The sequence below is a fragment of the Bactrocera latifrons genome, unplaced genomic scaffold, assembly GCF_001853355.1.
Source record: "Bactrocera latifrons isolate USDA-ARS-PBARC rearing strain unplaced genomic scaffold, ASM185335v1 scaffold_130, whole genome shotgun sequence".
Taxonomy (NCBI): domain Eukaryota; kingdom Metazoa; phylum Arthropoda; class Insecta; order Diptera; family Tephritidae; genus Bactrocera; species Bactrocera latifrons.
In genome coordinates, this window is record NW_017534742.1 from 449004 (window position 1) to 468422 (window position 19419).

General features: G+C 33.0%; 6 protein-coding genes across 8 annotated transcripts in view; 3 read left to right on the forward strand and 3 right to left on the reverse strand.

The window, feature by feature from the left end:
* The window catches only part of LOC108964940, a 50378-nt gene extending 49124 nt beyond the window's left edge, over positions 1-1254 (reverse strand). The window contains exons 1-3 of the mRNA XM_018926991.1: positions 999-1254; positions 770-940; positions 480-674 (exon numbers count right to left, since the gene is read on the reverse strand). Coding sequence (XP_018782536.1) covers positions 480-558 — 79 coding nt within the window. The 5' untranslated portion in view covers positions 559-674; positions 770-940; positions 999-1254. The remainder of the gene's footprint in view (positions 1-479; positions 675-769; positions 941-998) is intronic.
* Positions 1255-3032: 1778 nt separating this feature from the next.
* On the forward strand, positions 3033-4923 carry LOC108979017 (membrane-associated progesterone receptor component 1). Its single transcript, XM_018949579.1, has 3 exons — positions 3033-3381; positions 4033-4185; positions 4240-4923. Exons 1-3 carry the CDS (start codon positions 3033-3035, stop codon positions 4431-4433), a joined length of 696 nt encoding a protein of 231 aa, XP_018805124.1. The 3' UTR covers positions 4434-4923.
* A 2319-nt stretch (positions 4924-7242) lies between these two features.
* On the forward strand, positions 7243-11741 carry LOC108964969 (NADH-ubiquinone oxidoreductase 75 kDa subunit, mitochondrial). The gene is made up of 9 exons (XM_018927063.1): positions 7243-7643; positions 7849-8038; positions 8107-8438; positions 8500-8736; positions 8801-9264; positions 9328-9659; positions 10788-11154; positions 11215-11342; positions 11398-11741. The coding sequence occupies exons 2-9, from the start codon at positions 7856-7858 to the stop codon at positions 11560-11562; spliced, it is 2208 nt and encodes a 735-aa protein (XP_018782608.1). The 5' UTR covers positions 7243-7643; positions 7849-7855; the 3' UTR covers positions 11563-11741.
* A 55-nt stretch (positions 11742-11796) lies between these two features.
* Positions 11797-13401, reverse strand: LOC108964970. 2 transcript variants are annotated; one of them, XM_018927065.1, is made up of 3 exons: positions 12317-13401; positions 12078-12261; positions 11876-12025 (listed from the first exon to the last, which is right to left on the reverse strand). In XM_018927065.1, the coding sequence occupies exons 1-3, from the start codon at positions 13222-13224 to the stop codon at positions 11957-11959; spliced, it is 1161 nt and encodes a 386-aa protein (XP_018782610.1). In that variant the 5' UTR covers positions 13225-13401; the 3' UTR covers positions 11876-11956. The 2 variants fall into 2 exon arrangements, with proteins under 2 accessions (XP_018782609.1, XP_018782610.1); XM_018927064.1 differs by having other exon boundaries at positions 11797-12261.
* A 263-nt stretch (positions 13402-13664) lies between these two features.
* LOC108964972 (NADH-quinone oxidoreductase subunit B 2) lies at positions 13665-14738 on the forward strand. The gene is made up of 2 exons (XM_018927069.1): positions 13665-13770; positions 13895-14738. The coding sequence occupies exon 2, from the start codon at positions 13913-13915 to the stop codon at positions 14588-14590; it is 678 nt and encodes a 225-aa protein (XP_018782614.1). The 5' UTR covers positions 13665-13770; positions 13895-13912; the 3' UTR covers positions 14591-14738.
* Positions 14736-17294, reverse strand: LOC108964971 (2',5'-phosphodiesterase 12). Of its 2 annotated transcripts, XM_018927067.1 has the most exons (8): positions 16966-17054; positions 16729-16915; positions 16418-16678; positions 15654-16334; positions 15301-15583; positions 15084-15235; positions 14919-15028; positions 14736-14854 (listed from the first exon to the last, which is right to left on the reverse strand). In XM_018927067.1, exons 2-8 carry the CDS (start codon positions 16861-16863, stop codon positions 14848-14850), a joined length of 1629 nt encoding a protein of 542 aa, XP_018782612.1. In that variant the 5' UTR covers positions 16864-16915; positions 16966-17054; the 3' UTR covers positions 14736-14847. The 2 variants fall into 2 exon arrangements, with proteins under 2 accessions (XP_018782612.1, XP_018782611.1); XM_018927066.1 differs by having other exon boundaries at positions 16729-17294.
* Positions 17295-19419: the final 2125 nt, after the last annotated feature.

The following is a 19419-nucleotide window of genomic DNA, read 5'->3' on the forward strand; positions in this document are numbered from 1 at the left end:
GGGTTGCTTTGAGGCTGGTATCCCTTCAAACACTAAATTTACTCTGGGAACAATTTTTATTAATGTTTATTTAATATTGCTTTATGCAGCTTTGTTATCGCCAGTTGAGGAGTTCGTTTGAGTGTTACATTGTTGTTACATTAGTTTGTGTGGTATATATGTATTCTCATATCGATTGTATAATACATATACTTATGTACATACAATATTAATACATAACTTAATTTTAATCCTTTGATTTTTTATTAGAACTTAGATTACATACAATTATGGAGGTCGTGCAAATAGTTATTGTCAAAACTTTATTACTCAATTCTGTTCTAATGATTACATAATTTCTTATATAATAAAAAAATTGTTTTATTGACTGAGTCTCTTTAAAATATTTAAAGTTTTACTGAACATAGCAATTCGCTATCAAGATATTAGCGACCACATATTATTTAATTAAAATTGCTTAAGCTTCAGTTATTACTTACCCGCTTGTGTCCATTGTTCATAATCTGTCTGCCGGAATAATCCAACCCAATCGAACAGAAGTTCCTCGTAAGAAGCCATAATATTAATATTTGCAACATCCGGATACTTCTGCTGATATGCAACATATAGCCTACATATGTATGTACATACGTATTAATGTATATATGCACTATTTTACATTTCTGCATTGAGCACTATAACGATATACGGTAAAAATCAAATCAAACTAGATTTTATTGCGTTCCATATTTAAATTCATAATTCTTGCTATACATATGTACATATGTACCTGTGGGTTCGCCGAATCTATTGAATCTCTTTATTTAACTTTTTAATCGACAGTTTAAAATGTTCCCAGAGTAAATTTGGTTCGTAAATTTCAAATCTTTGTGGTATTCATTTCTAGCCACTTGGAGTTTTTACGTTTCCGAAATATTCAACCATACAATTTCTGAAATCTCTATAAAAAGTTCGGGACAGTTACAGAATCTCTCTTCATTACAAACATCAATACATACAAGCTGTTCAATCCCTCTTCCAACTTCCATGTCAGACATATGCTGATCTTGGACGTCATATATGTATGTAGATAAAAAACGTTTTGTCAAATAATTATTTTATACTATCGAATGCGCCTGTTCGTTTCCTTCTCCAACTTTTCTAGTCCAGTTCAATTGAGTTTTTCCAATCGTAAATCCAATCAATGAAACTTTTTTATACTGATCGCTACCTCATCATGCGCACTCTTCTCAAGTGTACGTCAACCGTTGAAGTACTGACTATTATGTGGTCTGTAGACAAAATTAATAATCAACTTATGTCAAAATCACCACCTCTACTCCACCAACGTGTAATCATTCCATTCCATACCGGGTTCACACTCTTACATGCGATTACGCATACGCTCTCCAACCAACCATAGACATGACGTCTATGTTATACCTGATGGAGCATACTAACGCATAATTGTGTATTCAAATCTATGTATGTATGTATGTATGTATGTAGATACGGGATTTTGCTCACTCACTCTCCGAACACCTGCTTGTTCGCTGCGCCTACGTTCAACTAAGTATTTATCATCGGTTTCATTGATTTAGTGATGGATAAACATATACATACATTCATACATACTACATGCATGCTTATGTAATTTTAAATTATTTTGCACAGAGAAAAATAAATGAGTTTATTTTAGTCGGAAGACGGGGATTACTTTTAACGTGTATATATTGTAATATAAACTATATTTTATAAATGGATTCTCAAAAGCTGTGAGGTCTACATCTTGTCCTAGTTCCAATATAATAAATATAATATAATTCCCCTCCTCTCTAGTATATTTATCAGTGAAAGTGTCAGATTTCTAAATATGTTCATATTAGATTTTAAAATTAAGCTAGAAGTTTTTGCTTAGCATAATATTATTTATAACCCTCAGCGCTAATTATACTTATATCTTTCCATTGACAATTACAAATGATAGATTTCAATACCGCTTCTTTCACAGATGTATAGAAGTAGATTTTTTATTATTATTTATATAATAATTTAATAAAACCATTGGTTAGAAAGTTTATTAGGTTTTGAATAATGTTGAACTATACCGCTATATGAAATTTGGCCAGAATTACTAACCACTTTTTGACATATGTATACACATGCACATACATACATATGTCATATCCAATGTGTTCGAAATCACACATGCGCCAGCATTGTACTCCGTTCAAAGTCTAGAAAATATTTTCAAATTTTGAATTCTTGAAGAAACATATTTAAAAGTAGCCCTGAATGTGTTAATAAACGTACTGAACGGAATCCTAYAATACAATTGAATTTTGGTTGGAACACTGCAAATAATGACATTTATATTTTCAGTAATAATTCTCGGCAGCCAAACCCGACACCTATTGTCTGAATCTCATACAACTTTGTTCGCTTTGCTTGAATATTCATACTTCAACAACAAAGCGAATAATGCGCCAGTGCATGGTTTTGGTGCCACTCATCAATAAAAATTGCGATTGTTACTTAACAAAGCGTAAATACAAAAATATATATATTTCGAGTTTTCTTTGTTTGGAGCAAAGCGAAGCAAATGTTCTATGTGAATCAGCCCTAACATTTTTTCACCCAACTCAAAGCAACTTCATATTTATACATATTTATAATTTATTGTTAAAACTTGGTAGCTCTGGATATAAATGTGTTGCGTCACCTAGCGGTATTAATGTGAAGTTCACTYATTGGCCGTCGTATCACAGAACGTACGTTCTCTGGTCGTAAGTTCTAAACGTCAACATAAATTTTTCAGCAGTGCGCATTATTTTTATTTTTGGGAGAGTGCATTGAAATTTCTATCATTTCCGTTGAACAAATTTTTCACACGACTTTTACGATTTATCCACCGAAAGTGAAACAGCAAAAAATATTTTTCAAACAGTTAAATAAGGTGCATCTAACTACTGGTTCAGCGGTGCAAGGGCTCAAGATCAAAGTTCGAATTAGGCGTAGTGAGAAGTAAAACCTCGCATACAAATTCTTACAAAATGACAGTATCCGCTGGGGCAGCTGACTCGAACAGCAATGTAGCCGGCAACGAATCCTCATCCATTTTGTTGGGCATCGTAGAAGAAATTATCTATAGCCCCTTAAATTTAGCACTTGTGGCAGTCATAGTATTTCTTTTTTACAAAATTGTAAAGGATCGCTATGAAGTACCCAGGGACAGATCCGGTGAAGGTGCTTCCCAAATACCTGAGCTTCCTAAATTGCGACGAGATTTTACCATACAGGAGTTGCGTGCATATGATGGAAATGGACCGGATGGTAGAATACTTATAGCAGTAAATGGAACTGTATATGACGCCACAAAAGCAAAACGTTTTTACGGTCCAGGTAAATATGATATTACATACGTATATAGTATACTTTTATTTATTTATTAATATAAAAACTCATATAGCAGTAATTTTAATATAGTCACAATTTATATGAATGGGTGGAATTTTAGGTACTTTTTATTTAATTGTAATAATATGAAAAAACTGGCGACTGGCCGGTAGCGTAAATGTTATCAGGTGATATACATACGCATTCATATAAACATAGACTAAGTATAAATAGTTGAACGATTTTATAATTTATAAAAAACATATCACGTATATTTTTTTAATTAAAACTATGTTCTATTACAAATAGGATTTATTATGCGCATATATTTGCATTTTAACTTACAAGTTAAAAAAAAACAACAAAAATTGAAAATGGCAACATATTAAATTAAGATTTTGTATAAAGACATACCTCTAATCTTGTGTATGTATTCCTGCGAGTGTAAAAAAATAGCCGAGAATTATCTTATCTTAAAATCTGCCATTCACTCCTAAAATAACAACTCATCGTTCGTACATATGAAGATGACATTTATTTTTTTCAAGGTGTCAGACTTCTTAAACATCAAGAAATTAGCATCGATTTGCATAGATTCTCAGAAAGCAAATTATGCACGTATTATTTGCAATTAATTATTTTTATCATTATCTATAGGCGGGCCATATGCGTCATTTGCTGGCAGGGACGCGTCACGCAATTTGGCAACCTTTAACGTCGAACCCAATAATAAAGAAGAATATGATGATCTAAGTGACTTAAATGCTATGGAAATGGATTCTGTGCGAGAATGGGAGATGCAATTCAAAGGTATCAATTTGATTTGTAAATCAAATGAGTTCGCATTTAAAATATATTTTTTAGAAAAATACGATCTTGTGGGCAAATTACTACGTAAAGGTGAGCAACCTACTAACTATGACGACGAGGAAGAAGACTCCAATGAAATTGTCACAGAAGTCAACGCGACTTCCTCTGCTCCCACCACAAATGCAAGCAACAATGATGACGGTGTTCGGAAGCGTGTGGCTAACTCGACCGATGAGGAAGTTAAATAAATAGTAGTTATCTTTCAAATATTTGTTTTGGGTTCCCAATTGATAGATTTACAAAAATTTTAGTTTACTAAAAGATATTTAATTAAAACTTTAAAAACCCTCTGCTGAACATTTTTACGATGGTTATCAGTAGATAAATGAAAGATAAAAAAATCGCAAATATTTAAGCAATTGCAATTCTCATTTGATTTTATGCACAGCTTAGATGGAATTACGTAAATTGTGTCTTATTTGTGTTATCAAGCATATACATACATACATATATACAAAGCATATGCGGGATTGTGGTTGATTTAGAAATCAGAAAATTACTTGGCTAAATTAAGTATCTTTAAAATAAAAAAAATCTAAAAATTAAGATGTTTAGGGAAGGTATTGGCAAAAATGAAGAAATCCAGCCCGAAATGTCATTTACTTAATTTTACATATAACACAATATATGCGTCTTTAGATGTAAACTTTAATTCCGACGAACTATATACATACATATGTATATGTTATGTGTATTGTTCAAGTAAATACATATATTTATTAAAAAAATTAATAAAATTCTTGTTTTTAACATGATTTTATCTATTATTTTACTAGCTTCTAGATTATTATCCGTTTTCAAGGCAATCAGGTCTATATCCGTCCCGGTGATTGTTCTTGTTGCGGGAACGGACAAATGACCTTTCTTATCATYTGAATCGAAAAGTTTATATAATTCGGGTATGAGCAATCTTACAAAGGGACAATATGGTTAAAGCAATTAGTCGAAGTTATATAGAGAACGTACATTTTTGATTTAGAGAAAAACAAAGTTTTAATCCTTATTTTAGACATTATAAGATTGGAATTGATTACCAAGTTGAAGCAATTTTCTTTTCCCTATAAGACCCCAACAAGTAACTATCAGTTAAATTATACGTTCTCTGACCATAMTATAGAAATGTCAGAAATTTACGGTTTACAACTCTACTCGGTTGAATTGAAATTGAATCAATTGGTGTTGCCAACTTCAAAAATAAAGATGTGACAGATAATTAAACAGCTCAAAGCTTTACACAAAAAATCAAAACAATTTAATTGTTTTAATAGTTATTACTCACAAGAAGGTGAATATGTAATTATTAAAATAAAAATTAGTATTTGATTATATTAAAGTGAAAATGTTGGGACCAAAACTGATGTGTTATGTATACGAAAAAGCCTTCATGATCACTCAAATAAATTCGAATTTCCTAAAAAAAAGGAAAAGGAAACCAAAACTGGTTTTAAATCTTATGGACACCATATAAGTATGTGCGCTGGGGACAAAACACCATTGGCTTAAGAGAAGCAAAACATTTCAAGAATTTAATTTTATGTTGAAAACACTTCCCACGCTCCCTTAATTTTTTTTTAATGTTTCTAAATAGTAGTTTGTTCGTCCACTTCCGGGATTTCAGCTCACCAAATTTTCACCTTAATAGTTTGAAAATATCAATAAAACAGTTCTTTTCATTCATTTTTGATAAATATTTTTCCTAAATAAATTTATTAATATTTACCGTGCGATKCTGTACTGTTATACAGTCTCAAGTCATATGTCGATAACAAATATTAAAGAGACAATTTTTGAGACTTGAGACGATTTCTAATACATTTCATTATGATGTTTTTAAACTTGAATGAAAATAAATATGTCGATAACAAATATTAAATTTTCTATAACATAGTCAAAAAACATAATTATCAATAAAAATAAAAATATATGATGACTTTGTTTCATAATATTTACGAAATTATGTAAAATTGATTTATTTTTAACCTTTTCGCATTTGAGTTGCTTACAAAAAAAAAGGACATCAATCGATAAATATCTATGATGATCTCTATTCAGAATGTTCAAAATGGCGGACAAGAGTTCTTTCTGGTTTCGTAACCTGCTAACTACCAGATCTCAAATTTGAGTCAATATTTTGAGACTAACGCTAGAGACTGATTAGTGAATAGTAACTAGTCACAAATTGAGATTTTACCTCAAAATGTCTCAAATAGAGACGAGAGACTGGTTACAGAATCGCGCTATAAATTTTTCTATAACATAGTCAAAATACATAATTATCAATAAAAATAAAACTATATGTTGACTTTGTTTCATAATATTTACGAAATTTATGTAAAATTTATTTATCCATGTAGGTGTGTAATATTATTATTGTCTTTTCGTATATTACAATAACTCTGTGATTTAAAATTTAAACTAAGCCTCTTACGACAAACGCGCAGAAGACCTTGGTTTCTATTTTGTGGTTTTGGTAAATGTTCAGGAGAGCGGCTTTTCCGAAAATGTCCGGAAATRTCTCAAAATACTCGTTTTTAATTCTACTTTACGAATATATTGAGCGCTCGAAAAAAAAATAACCCTGGTCGGTCCAAAACCCCGGTGTTCATAATTTTCCTGTGTCCAACTTCTTCTTCTTTCTGCAATAATAATGTATTTTAAATTTTCCTATTATATATTTCTCGTTTTTAACAATTCTCTTTCAGACTCGAATATTGAGAATATCGATATTTAAATTTATTTTTATTTTTACAATTATTATTATTTTTTATTATGTATCTCATTTTTATCAATTCTCGTTCAGTTTTGAATATCGAGAGTATCGATATTTCGAAACCGATCACTGCTTGTATCACTAGTGCCCATTGAATTTCGAACTGTGATGCCATTTATAACGTAAATATCGTGCAAAATCGTAATATTTTTTWWTKTTTTTATTGCAAAAAAGCATAAAAATAGATAACGCAACATATATATTCGTAAATTGGAATTAAAAACACGATTTTTAAGACATTTCCAGTGAAAATTGGTGCACGTTTTCGGAAAAGCCGCTCTCCTGAATATTAACCGCGGTTTTTTATTCTTAATAAATGAGGCTCTTGTATATATCGTTGGGGAGCAGCAATATACCATACACTTAAATATATAATTCTTCTTTTGGTTGTCGGTGAATTACAAATTTACTCGCGATATAATTTACAATTTAATGTGAAAAATAGTATTTAATCTAAAGTTTCCATTGAATGCAAACTTGATGTTTTGATATATGTATACATACGTACATACGGAATGTCATTGATCAGTTGTCAACTGTCTTATTGGATACCCTCCGCACATAAAAAAAAAATACATTTGCAGTGCACAATATTTTGCTGTCGCTGAAAACATTTTAAAATTTTGAAGTAAGTATCTATCAAATATATTTCCGTTAACATTACATTAATACCTAAATAATAAAACCATTTTAATAGTATTTAAAATTATTATTACRTCTTTTCCAATTAGTTCTTTATACACGCATTGACTTATGTAATTAAGAGATACTATACGTTTTGAGCTTAATTTTTTTATAAAATATTTCTAAAAATTGATTGTATTGATTTTTAGAAAGAAAATGTTTCGTGCACCGCTTACAAAGGTTATCCAAGGAAGATTCGGTTCACCAACACATGGGATTACCAAAGCCATTCGTTCTAGCGCTGCGTTATCGCAGACACCAGCTAAGGCACCAGAAAAAATAGAGGTTTTTGTTGACGATGTTCCCGTTAAAGTTTTGCCTGGAACTACTGTTTTACAGGTAATATAATAAAATCCGAATTTTTGCAAATATTACTATACAATATAATAATATTTTGGTTTTAACAGGCATGCGCTGTGGCTGGGGTAGAAATACCCCGATTTTGTTATCACGAACGTTTGTCAGTTGCAGGCAATTGCCGTATGTGCCTTGTTGAAGTAGAAAAAAGTCCAAAACCGGTAGCAGCATGTGCAATGCCTGTAATGAAAGGGTGGCGTATAAAGACTAACTCCGAAATGACCAGAAAAGCACGTGAAGGCGTAATGGAATTCTTGTTGATGAATCATCCATTGGATTGTCCTATTTGTGATCAGGGCGGTGAATGTGATCTACAAGATCAGGCTATGGCGTTTGGTTCAGATCGATCCAGATTTACTGATATAAATCATACTGGAAAGAGGTACGTTTTATTTTTTATGTTTTTAGTTATAAATTAATTCAATTGTAATATTTTATTTTAGAGCCGTTGAGGACAAAAATTTTGGACCATTAGTCAAGGGAATAATGACTCGTTGCATTCACTGTACTCGTTGTGTTCGATTTGCCTGTGAAGTGGCCGGTGTGGAAGATCTTGGCACCACGGGCCGTGGTAACGACATGCAAATCGGTACTTACGTTGAAAAACTGTTCCTGTCTGAACTTTCCGGAAATGTTATAGATTTGTGTCCCGTTGGTGCATTAACTAGCAAACCCTACAGGTACATTTTTTAGTTTCCAATTTTTCGTATTGTTCAGAAAAAGCAGAAAAAAATGATCTAATAGTTTCGTAGCACGACCATGGGAAATTCGAAAAGTTATTAGTATTGATGTTTTGGACGCCGTTGGTAGCAATATTGTCGTAAGTACTCGAACAAACGAAGTTCTACGTATTGTACCCCGAGAAAATGAGGATATTAATGAAGAATGGCTTGCTGACAAATCCCGTTTTGCATGCGATGGTTTAAAACGTCAACGTTTGGTTGCACCCATGGTTCGCATGCCGAATGGTGAATTACATGCAGTGGAATGGGAAGGAGCATTAATATCGGTTGCTAAAGCTATAAAAGAAGCAAAAGGTGCCGTTGCTGCTATAGCTGGCCAACTAGTAGACGTAGAATCGCTTGTGGCTCTTAAAGATTTACTAAATCGTAATGGGGGAGAAACTCTTTGTACCGAGCAAAACTTTAATATTAAGGGTTCTGGATCTGATTTGCGATCTAACTATGTTTGCAATACCACTATAGCAGGTGAGAAATTTTTTTATTTCTATAAATATAATTAATTCAAAAATCGTTTGATATTCCTTATAGATCTGGAGCAAGCAGATGCTGTTTTACTTATCGGTACCAATCCACGTTATGAAGCACCCTTAATCAACACACGTTTACGTAAATCATATATCAATAATGAAATGGATATTGCTTCCATTGGACCCAAAATAGATCTCTCATACAATCATCAAAATTTGGGAGAAGATGCTGGTTTAATTAGTCAAGTTTGTAATGGTGGACATCCATTTTCAAAAGTACTTGAAAATGCTAAGAAACCCGCAATTGTGTTGGGAGCAGATGTATTGGAAAGACCTGATGCAGCCGGAATACATACAACAGTAGCTTCGTATTGTAAGAAACTTAACAAACAGGTGGGTACCTTGAATAGCATTAGCAGTCAATGCTCGTTTTGTTAAACTTACGGCATTATAAGTCACAACAAAATGTCAAGTCACTAGCGGACAGGACCTAGGGAAAATACAAAGAAACGTTGTTGACAACTTATAAGGCAATAGGCCGGTTGGTCATAAATTACACAGCATGGTTTTGTCGCCTAGATATAGCTTCAGATTAGCCAGTACACTTTCCTATGGTTCAACTCCATCTAAACTACACGTTTTCTGAAATTCCAGTTAAATGAATTTGATGGAAATTAACTAGAGTCTTACCCCCAAAACAGGGTTTGGATTAACGTTACAACAACAACATTCTCCCCAAATATTGTTAAAAAGTGCTGGCGAAAATGTTTCCTTCGTTTTACTAACGTTTTTCAATTGTTTGGGTCGAAACTTATCTAGCTAATCAATATTTGTGAAATACTTACTCAGTGTTAATTTATATCAAACTTAGGGGAATGAATGAAAAATTTTGTTAATACGATTCCGGTAACTATTTAATAGTCTTGTTTATAGTATTACGGTTAATTGCACCGTCAAAATAACAGGAAGGGATTAGTGTTTCGAATTAGTGTCTGAAATTATTGCTTTTCCGTTGTGTAAACAATTTTAAAGTTATACAACTAAAAAAATGAAGTGATATCTTCTTCTTTACTGGCGTAGACAGCGGTACGCGATTATAGCCAGGTTAACAACAGCCCGCGAGTCGGTTCCTCTCCAGGTACTTCTCCACCTAATCTCTCTAACGAAGTGGAGGTTTTCCTCTTCCTCTGCTTCCATCGGCGGGTACTAAATCGAGAACCCACAAAGCTGGAGTGTTTTCTTCCATTGGGTTAACATGACCTGGCCAGCACAGCCGCTGTCTCTTTTCAATGTCGCCGTATATCTCGTACAGCTCTCTGTTCCATCGACTGCGGTATTCGCCGTTGCCATTGCGCAAGAGACCRTAAATCTTCCGCAAAACCTTTCTCTCGAACACTCCTAAGGCCGACACATCAGATGGTGTCCACATCTCCGCACCATATTCGGCAGATCTTACTTTAATCAAAATTCAATTTATCATAAAATAACGTACTTGTTTGTGTTTATTYCTTTTCATTCCAGGGCTGGAATTCATTTAATGTACTTCAAAATAATGCAGGGCAAACCGGTGCTTTGGATGTTGGATATCAGCCGGGAATACATTCTGCACTTAAAGCTCAGCCAAAAGTACTAATACTTCTAGGAGCTGATGGTGGAAAAGTCAACCGTGAAAAGTTGCCGAAAGATTGCTATGTTATTTATATAGGGCACCATGGTGATAATGGTGCTTCGATTGCAGATGCAGTTCTTCCTGGAGCTGCGTATACAGAAAAGCAGGCAATATATGTAAATACAGAAGGTCGTGCTCAACAAACATTAGCCGCTGTATCACCCCCAGGAATGGCTCGTGAAGACTGGAAGATTCTACGTGCTCTTTCAGAAATTTTAGGTGAACTTAATGTTTATTATGCATTAAAAATGTGAAATTRTTTGATTTTGAATGTTCCAGGCACACCTTTGCCATATGATAATTTGGATGATTTGAGAAATCGCATTGAAGATATAGCTCCGCACTTGGTACGTTTTGGAAAGTTGGAGTCTTCTACATTCAGCAGTTTAACTGAGCAATTGGCTTCAGTAAGTTTTTACTACAGCTTTTTGATTTGCTGAAGATAACAACTTTATTTTCTAGTCCAAGTCAATTGAAAATACAAAAATAGATGTGAAACAAAAGAAATTGCGCGAATACTTTATGACGGACTCGATTTCCCGAGCGTCACCAACAATGGCTAGATGCGTTCGAGAAGTATCAGGAGAAGAAGCGAAGGAAGAGTCACAAAGACAAGCCGCTTGTTAAATATATACGAAAATATGTAACTTTCTAATCGATACATCTTAGACCAAAAACTAACATGTATTGTTGAATATCTTCAAGCCGTATTATTTAGTAAGACGCATATAAACTAAAAAACTAAATACCAACAAATTATAAGGTTGTTAAAGTTTAATTAAAATTATAACTAGGTGAAAAACTAAGAAGATATGAATTATTGAATTGACAAATTTGAATAGTACACCTAATAACCCTGATCATTAATGACGTTCATATAGTAAATTTAGAGATGCACGGTACTGACTGAAAAAATTTCGAAAGTTTGCTTCGTTTTCAGAATCAGATTCATCTGTAATTTCCATTTTTATAGCTGTAGGCATTTGTGGGAAATCCTTTAGGTTTTCCCCGTAACTTACTTTCATATCTTCTTTGATATTCTCCTTGAATTTAATAAACTCATCCATGGAAATTTCTGCTTCTGAATCTCCTATAGCACAAACGTTAAAATTATCTTCTGATTTAKATAAACTATGATTTACATCATCATCTTCGTCGTTCTTAAAAATTGGTTCTAAGGTTGAAGATAAGTTTAATGTGGGTAGAATTTTATGCCCAATACATGAGGGTGTTGTAGACGACGTTAAAGTACCATCTTGATCACCAACATAGGTCTGATCGCCAAATGATTCATCAGTGGATAAAATAGCTTGTTGATTAGCGGTGCTGAAATATACATATATTCATTAAATGAGCAAGAATAATATTTACATAAGCAAACCATATTTCAGCYACAATTTTTTTAATTTCCATTGAACCATCTTCATACATTGGCAAATAATCTCCAAAAAAATGAAGGACTTGTTCTTTACTGCAATTGCCGTAATAGCCTGCGTATTCTGGGCGAAAGTCTTCGCCTAAATGTAACACCGAATCGTGCGGATTCTCAAATAAGTCAACGGGAAGCTCTATAACTTGTTCCTCCTCTACAAGCCCGTTACCCGAACGACTAGTCACATCAGATTTTAGGCGTCGTTGTTGAGCTTGAATAACTGCACATTCATCAGASGCGTGCAATTTGTCTTCTAAAATACGTGTTTCATTTTGGAAACTCAAAACTGTTTGAAAGCGTAATCTGCTCTTTTGAATATTTGATAAACCTCCATGTGACATAAAACACAAGTCGCCCAACATRCGATCGGCAACCCGGCGGTATTTATTTTCTTCAGCCATACGTTGCAATTGGTTAGAGGTATCCACATCGATTTTATTCTTTTGATCCATTTCTCCCAATAATTGATAAGTATGCCGTCGTATTTTCGCTAGAAGGTCTAGGCGATGACGTTGGAAGTTTTCGTTCCTATACTGAAGGAGTAAATCTTCATCCGCTTCCGGCATGGCATTAAGTCTATCGAATTTAAACTGCTCGAGGTGTTCCAAAAAGACAGAACGATTTTTAATTTTAAAAATAGACTGAGTAGAATTTAAATAATCTTCTARAGCTATTAAATCAAGCAGTATCACGGTTCCGTCTCGATTCCAACGTAAAAAGTCGCAATAATCTAAATGAACAATTAACCACAATTTGTATGGAAAAGGAAAATTTAATATATCTTGTCTTGTGACGAAAGATGACAATTCCTGTGTACATTCCATGGCTGACGAAAGGAATTCAACGTTATTTTGCATTTYAGTCAAAAATGAGAAGCAAGCTAAGCAACTTTTTATTTTTCCTTAGTTCTTTTTTTAAATAACCTAACCTACTTTATTGGGACAAGCCAACGGAAGAGGATATATAATACATATTTATACATTACTGCAATTCCGATAAAATATATATCGTGTTTAAATACGAAGCATATCATTGGGAAGGGCAATTCTAAAATTAAGAAAATGTAATAACAATGAAGTGATTACAAAATAAAATAGTGCATAACTCTGTCTATAATTTATTAAAATGTATTTAGATTATAATAAAAATAATAATAAAATTATTGATTATTGATGGAATTTTATTAGTATGAATTCTTTTCGTTTTTATTTACTAATTCAAAAGTGCTTTTTTTGGTATCAGAGCAAATTCCATAATAACGTATCCCGTTCTGCAATTTCCTGTCAAAACAATCGACACGGAACACTTGTAAAAAAAACGATAAAATATTTGTGACTTTTGACATTTGTCAACCGTATGTTCGCTGTCAACCTAAAGTGAAAGAATCGAGTTATATAAAAAAGGTTTTTGCAATTTTTATTAAATTAAGCAATTTTTATTAAACTTTTGATCTTTTTAGTTGTTTATATATTTTTATATAATTTATCGGGGAAATGGATTCAGTCACATTTTTCATATCTCTTGCAGAACTCGTAGGAATTAAAAATGCTTCGCTCTGTTGCTGCGCTGGTAAACAAAACATCCAAAGTGCTGGTATGCAACTCGGGATACTCCAGTACTTTATTTATTAATGGAGCTTTCGGACCTGCTATTAACARGATTGCACTGCGGCAACAGCAAACAATGCCAGTGGTAGATTCAAACAATCCACTTCCGAAAAAAAGTGCGTCACCATTTGGTAGAAATCAGCCTAATATGGTGGAATGGTCGATTGCTCGTTTGGATGATCTTTTAAATTGGGGCCGCAAAGGTTCCATATGGCCACTGACATTCGGATTGGCTTGCTGTGCTGTGGAAATGATGCATATTGCAGCTCCTCGTTATGACATGGATCGGTATGGTGTTGTATTCCGTGCTTCTCCGCGCCAGGCAGACGTAATAATTGTTGCAGGAACCCTTACAAACAAAATGGCACCTGCTCTTCGTAAAGTTTATGATCAAATGCCTGAACCTCGTTGGGTTATTTCAATGGGTAGTTGCGCCAACGGTGGTGGATATTACCATTATTCGTATTCTGTTGTGCGAGGTTGCGACCGTATTATACCAGTAGATATTTATGTTCCGGGATGTCCACCTACTGCTGAGGCACTTATGTACGGCGTTCTTCAGTTACAGAAAAAAGTAAAACGAATGAAAACATTACAAATGTGGTACAGAAAGTAGGTCTGTGAAACATAAAATTCATTGCAGACCTTAATATTTAAGAAAAATCACAAGATGTATACAGTGGTATGAGTACAATTTTATGTAATATATACTATAATAATTAGTCTTGTGTGTGATATCAAAAATAAAACCAAGTTTCAACTTCTGAATATTGACATTATTGGGTTAACGAACCTGTCTCACTATATGTTATAGCATATAWTTTGTTAAATTAGCTAATGCTATCCAATTAGCATAATGGGACTTCTTGAATTTCAAAAACTAAGAAGCAAAATGAAAATTTATTCACTTTCATATTTAAAAGCTAAAAATTAGAATAGTTTACAAATATTTAAACTTCAGATCTGCAACTAGAGCCACATGGTCGGAGGGGAAAACTACAGATGGTATAGCTGTATGACATTTCAGTTCTTCTTCCGTCGGTAGCGGTACCACCTGTAACTCAAATTATATTTTTCATTTGGGAATTGTCAAAGGAAAACTATAATACCTGATGAACATCTAGGCAATCGCTTTGATAAAATATATAATCCAAGCAGGCAGCAAATGTATGCGTAAAGTTCGTGTAAGGAGGTGTACCACATGCAGATTTTATTTGAAAAGGTTGAGAAAGGGATACATTTTGTACTGCCTCTTCGGTATCTGAAATCAAAACAGAATCAGACATTATTGTCAATATTTTTATGCTAATAAGTGAATACTCCTACTGCTTATCCAATCAATGCATTCTTTCCCCACATTTCCTTCCACCATTAATTTATAAATGCCACATTCCGGAATGCTGTTGAAATCACCGCAGAATAGTAATGACAACTCTCGCCGATCAAACAAATTTAGTTTAGTTATAGTGTTTTTATATATGTGTTCGATGTACAACATTGCAAAACCCATTTGTAATAGTCTTATATGATCCGCATCGGGATGAAAGTAGAGGTGTGTATTCGCAACTAGCAAATAACGYCCGCTTTCCTTACACTTTAGCACCAATACCTATTAGCAAACATTATTTAAAAAAATATTCAATTACATTTCACAATCAATTACAGATGTACATATATACCTGAAGTGTTGTAGATCTATCACAAATTCGCTCCACGAGCTTCTTGTTATTTTTTATTAGATTCCATAATTCCGCAAACTGCGGGAAAGTGCGAATGTTTTCCCCAATATTAAGTTCATATTTATAAACTAAATTAAATCGAGATGTCATGTAAAATAAAGCTACACCCTCTCCACACGTGCCTTTCTGAGCAATAACACCATGATAACCCAATTCTTCAGACTCAAAGGTATTTTTCAGCTCTAAATCAAATATTTTTAAATCTACTTCTTGCAAACAAATGATGTCAGCATTGTAACCAATTATTTCTTTCAAGTACAATTGCTTGCGATAGTCGATTTTTAACGCATATGGTGGGCAGTAAGGAAAAAGATGCGTTCGCGTATAATCACTGTCGGCATATAGATCAGCTAAAATGTTATACGAAACCACTCGAATGTAATCACCTCTCAATCTATTTTTGGTATACAAGTGCCTTGTCTGAAATGGGCAAAATCCAGGCCCTGCCTGTACTTCATTTTTAGTTATTTGCTCAACTTGTGGGCCATATTGACCGGCTTCGTTGCTGGGTGTTAACTGGAACTTTAGAAAGTATCCTATATCCTGAATACTCGATTCATAGTGGAAACCATTACCGCACTCTACCCATTCAGCTCCCCGAAGTAAATCACCACTAGATGGCTATTTCAATTAAAAAATTTGTTAAATTAATTTGCTAAAATTTGGATATGCACATGTTTACAGATTTAAAACATACAAATTACCTTTATTGCTTTATACCATTTCCCAATACTGTACTTACGATCCGCAAACTGTAATTCTACTTTGCTCGGGTATACTGTAAAGCCTGCTAGTATATTTGTCGGTAAAGTTAAATTTAAAACCCAAGGCAAGTTGTATACTATTTCATAACTTTTATCCATCACAAGTAATTTCAAGTCAGTACTTTTGGTTTCCAATAATTTTTCAAAAGTCATATTTTCAACCTTTTTACATAATTCAGAACGTACAATTTCTACAAGAACCTGAATGAAATTCATATTAAATTATATTAGTAACAATTATAATAATATACCTTATCGTAAGTGTTTGGTATTGGTTCTTGCGTTTGGGACAATCTTTTCTTTTTGTCCTTTTTCGACTTTTTACTCAATTCCTTTTCTATATTATTCCGTATACGTGCAAGAGCATCTTCAATATTTTCAGTCATTTTTCGACAAAAGTTAAACTCTCTATTCACTCGTATGTCGTCATTGGTAAACCTAAAGTGGATATGAAGATCTTGATTGGACCCATCATGACGCAAATATACCTTATCCATTTCGTATTTAATTCGATGAGAATACGCAGTGCGGTAAGTTGAGTACCAAATTAAATTCCAACTATGGTTTATGTTCAGATGTAATAAGCGGGTGACAACTTTTCTTAACCCAGTTATGGGATAAATCAAACCGATTCTCAAGTTGGAAATTTTTGACAGCATTGACCACTAACTCAATTTGGTACATATGAGAAATCAATGCTAATATGCACAATTATGTATGAAATAAACCAAAGTATCTAACTAAATTATACAAAACATGTGGTATATATGAATAGATGTATGTGTATATACTTCCAAAAGTTTAGTTAGTTCAGGTCGACCTAAAATAACAACAGTAACCGATATACTAGTTCAGCTTTAATGAGCAATCGATAATTATCGCATTATTATATTCGTACTACTTCAAATAGAGATATTATGAGTATTAGTAATAGTCATTCTTTCCATTACGTTTTATATAATAGGGGGATTCATTATAATTTAAATAGAAATTATAAAATCTATTTATAATTTACTTTCCTCAACAATTCAACGTCAAATGACAGCTAGCACATGGTCGCAATTATTYTTTACGTGCCATTGCACGAAAATAAACATGGGTTTTTATAAGGGCTGTAAAAAATATTTTTCTGCGTGTTTTTTTGAGCAAGAGAATACCCCTAATGTTTATTTAATTAACCCAATGAATATACTGGCAAGAAACCGAGTGGATAAAAATAAAAGATTGAATAAAAAACGAATCATCTCCAACGAAATGTTGACGGAGCTATTGCTGGAGTTACAGTAGAAAGGCTTTTCAAATACTTCAAAAATTTGTCAAATTATTGCCACACAAATCAAAATTCACAATTTTGTACAAATATGTTAAGCAGCAGTTACTGTACAGAGATGTGAGTTTGTTCCATGCCGTTCCCATGACAATTATGCACGTATCCGGAACGGTCTTGAATAAACATCCGGCAAAGACTGTGAACTCGCCAGCATCACAGAAAATTTTGACGGAATGTTGTCTGCTGTTACAACTTAAGTATCTTATTTTTCCCACACAAATGGAATAAATTTAAATATGGAGCTTCTTCTTTGTAGTTCCGTTTATTACGAAGTTATCTTTATTAAAATACAAAAATTCGATCAAATTCTGTTAACCCTTTGGCATCTATAGTTCCATACCACTGGCCTACTGCCGTTCCCACGACAGTCGGGTCTACGAAAACCGGAACGGACCCGGATTTTTATCCGGCCAAGCACTGTCAACTCGGCAGAATTCTGTCGTTACAACAACAACAACAACAACACTGGCCTACTGCTTTTTGTGATTGTTATGTATTTTCTAGACTATTTTCCATTAATACTCAGATGTAACGCCGGCTTCCTAATTTTCACGCCATATACAATAAATCCAYATAAATTAACATTTAAGAGATGAAGCGCTAATGTGAATTTAGTATTAATATGAATGAAATTCCTCCCTTTTTTGCTCACGAATAATTTATAATACAAACTAATATATTTTTTCATTCAAAACATATTACAACTTCCCAAAGTTGGACAACTGGCCCTGMACTCTCAAAATATCATGTACAATGTAACTATAACAAATAGCCGTTCCCACATTAGCCGGACCCATGTAATCGGCGTGAGCTTGTCTTTTATCTAAAASCATAACAACAACCTATGTACAAATTAACAAAGATGATATATTAAAATAAAACTAAAGGCAATAAAAGCATAAAATCACAAAATTTAAATAAGAATATATTTAGGATATTCAGTCAGTTGGGATAAGTCTTCAAATGGTAAAGCAACTAAATAATCAGTTGTAATAATTAAATTTCATTGTCTATCCCACATTACGCGCATGCACATTTATCATTGCATTGTGCGATGACCATATCCCAAACACAACCACTTTTCATTTACACTAACTAAGCAAATGTATTTTTTATTTAAATTTCAGTTTATTTTAATTATAATTACAGATTTAAATATGAGTTGAGATGTTTTAAATTTTTATTTCATTTACGTTACATCCACCGTTCCCATTTTCTGATTTATACTATTAATTATATTTAGGTATTCAGCTGTTTTTACATTTAATTTTGGCTTCTAAACACAATTGCGTATTTTTAATCAGATGTAAAAATTAAATACATTACACATACACCTCTCCTGAATCCAGGATTCCCGTATTATAACTAAAATYGTATTTGAATTTTATTTTTACTTTCAATGTTTGAAAATGTGGAAATATGWTTTCAATGTGTTGTGATAAAAAAAATTACATTGCGTTATTGAGGATATCAGAGAGTGATTCTTATAATGCAAATGATAGTTAAACCAAAATGAGATTATAGCAATAATGGAAGAACTAAGAAATGTACGTGTTATTTTTTTTAATTCTATCAATAATTTTATTAAATCGTTTCCCAAATTTGAAATAAT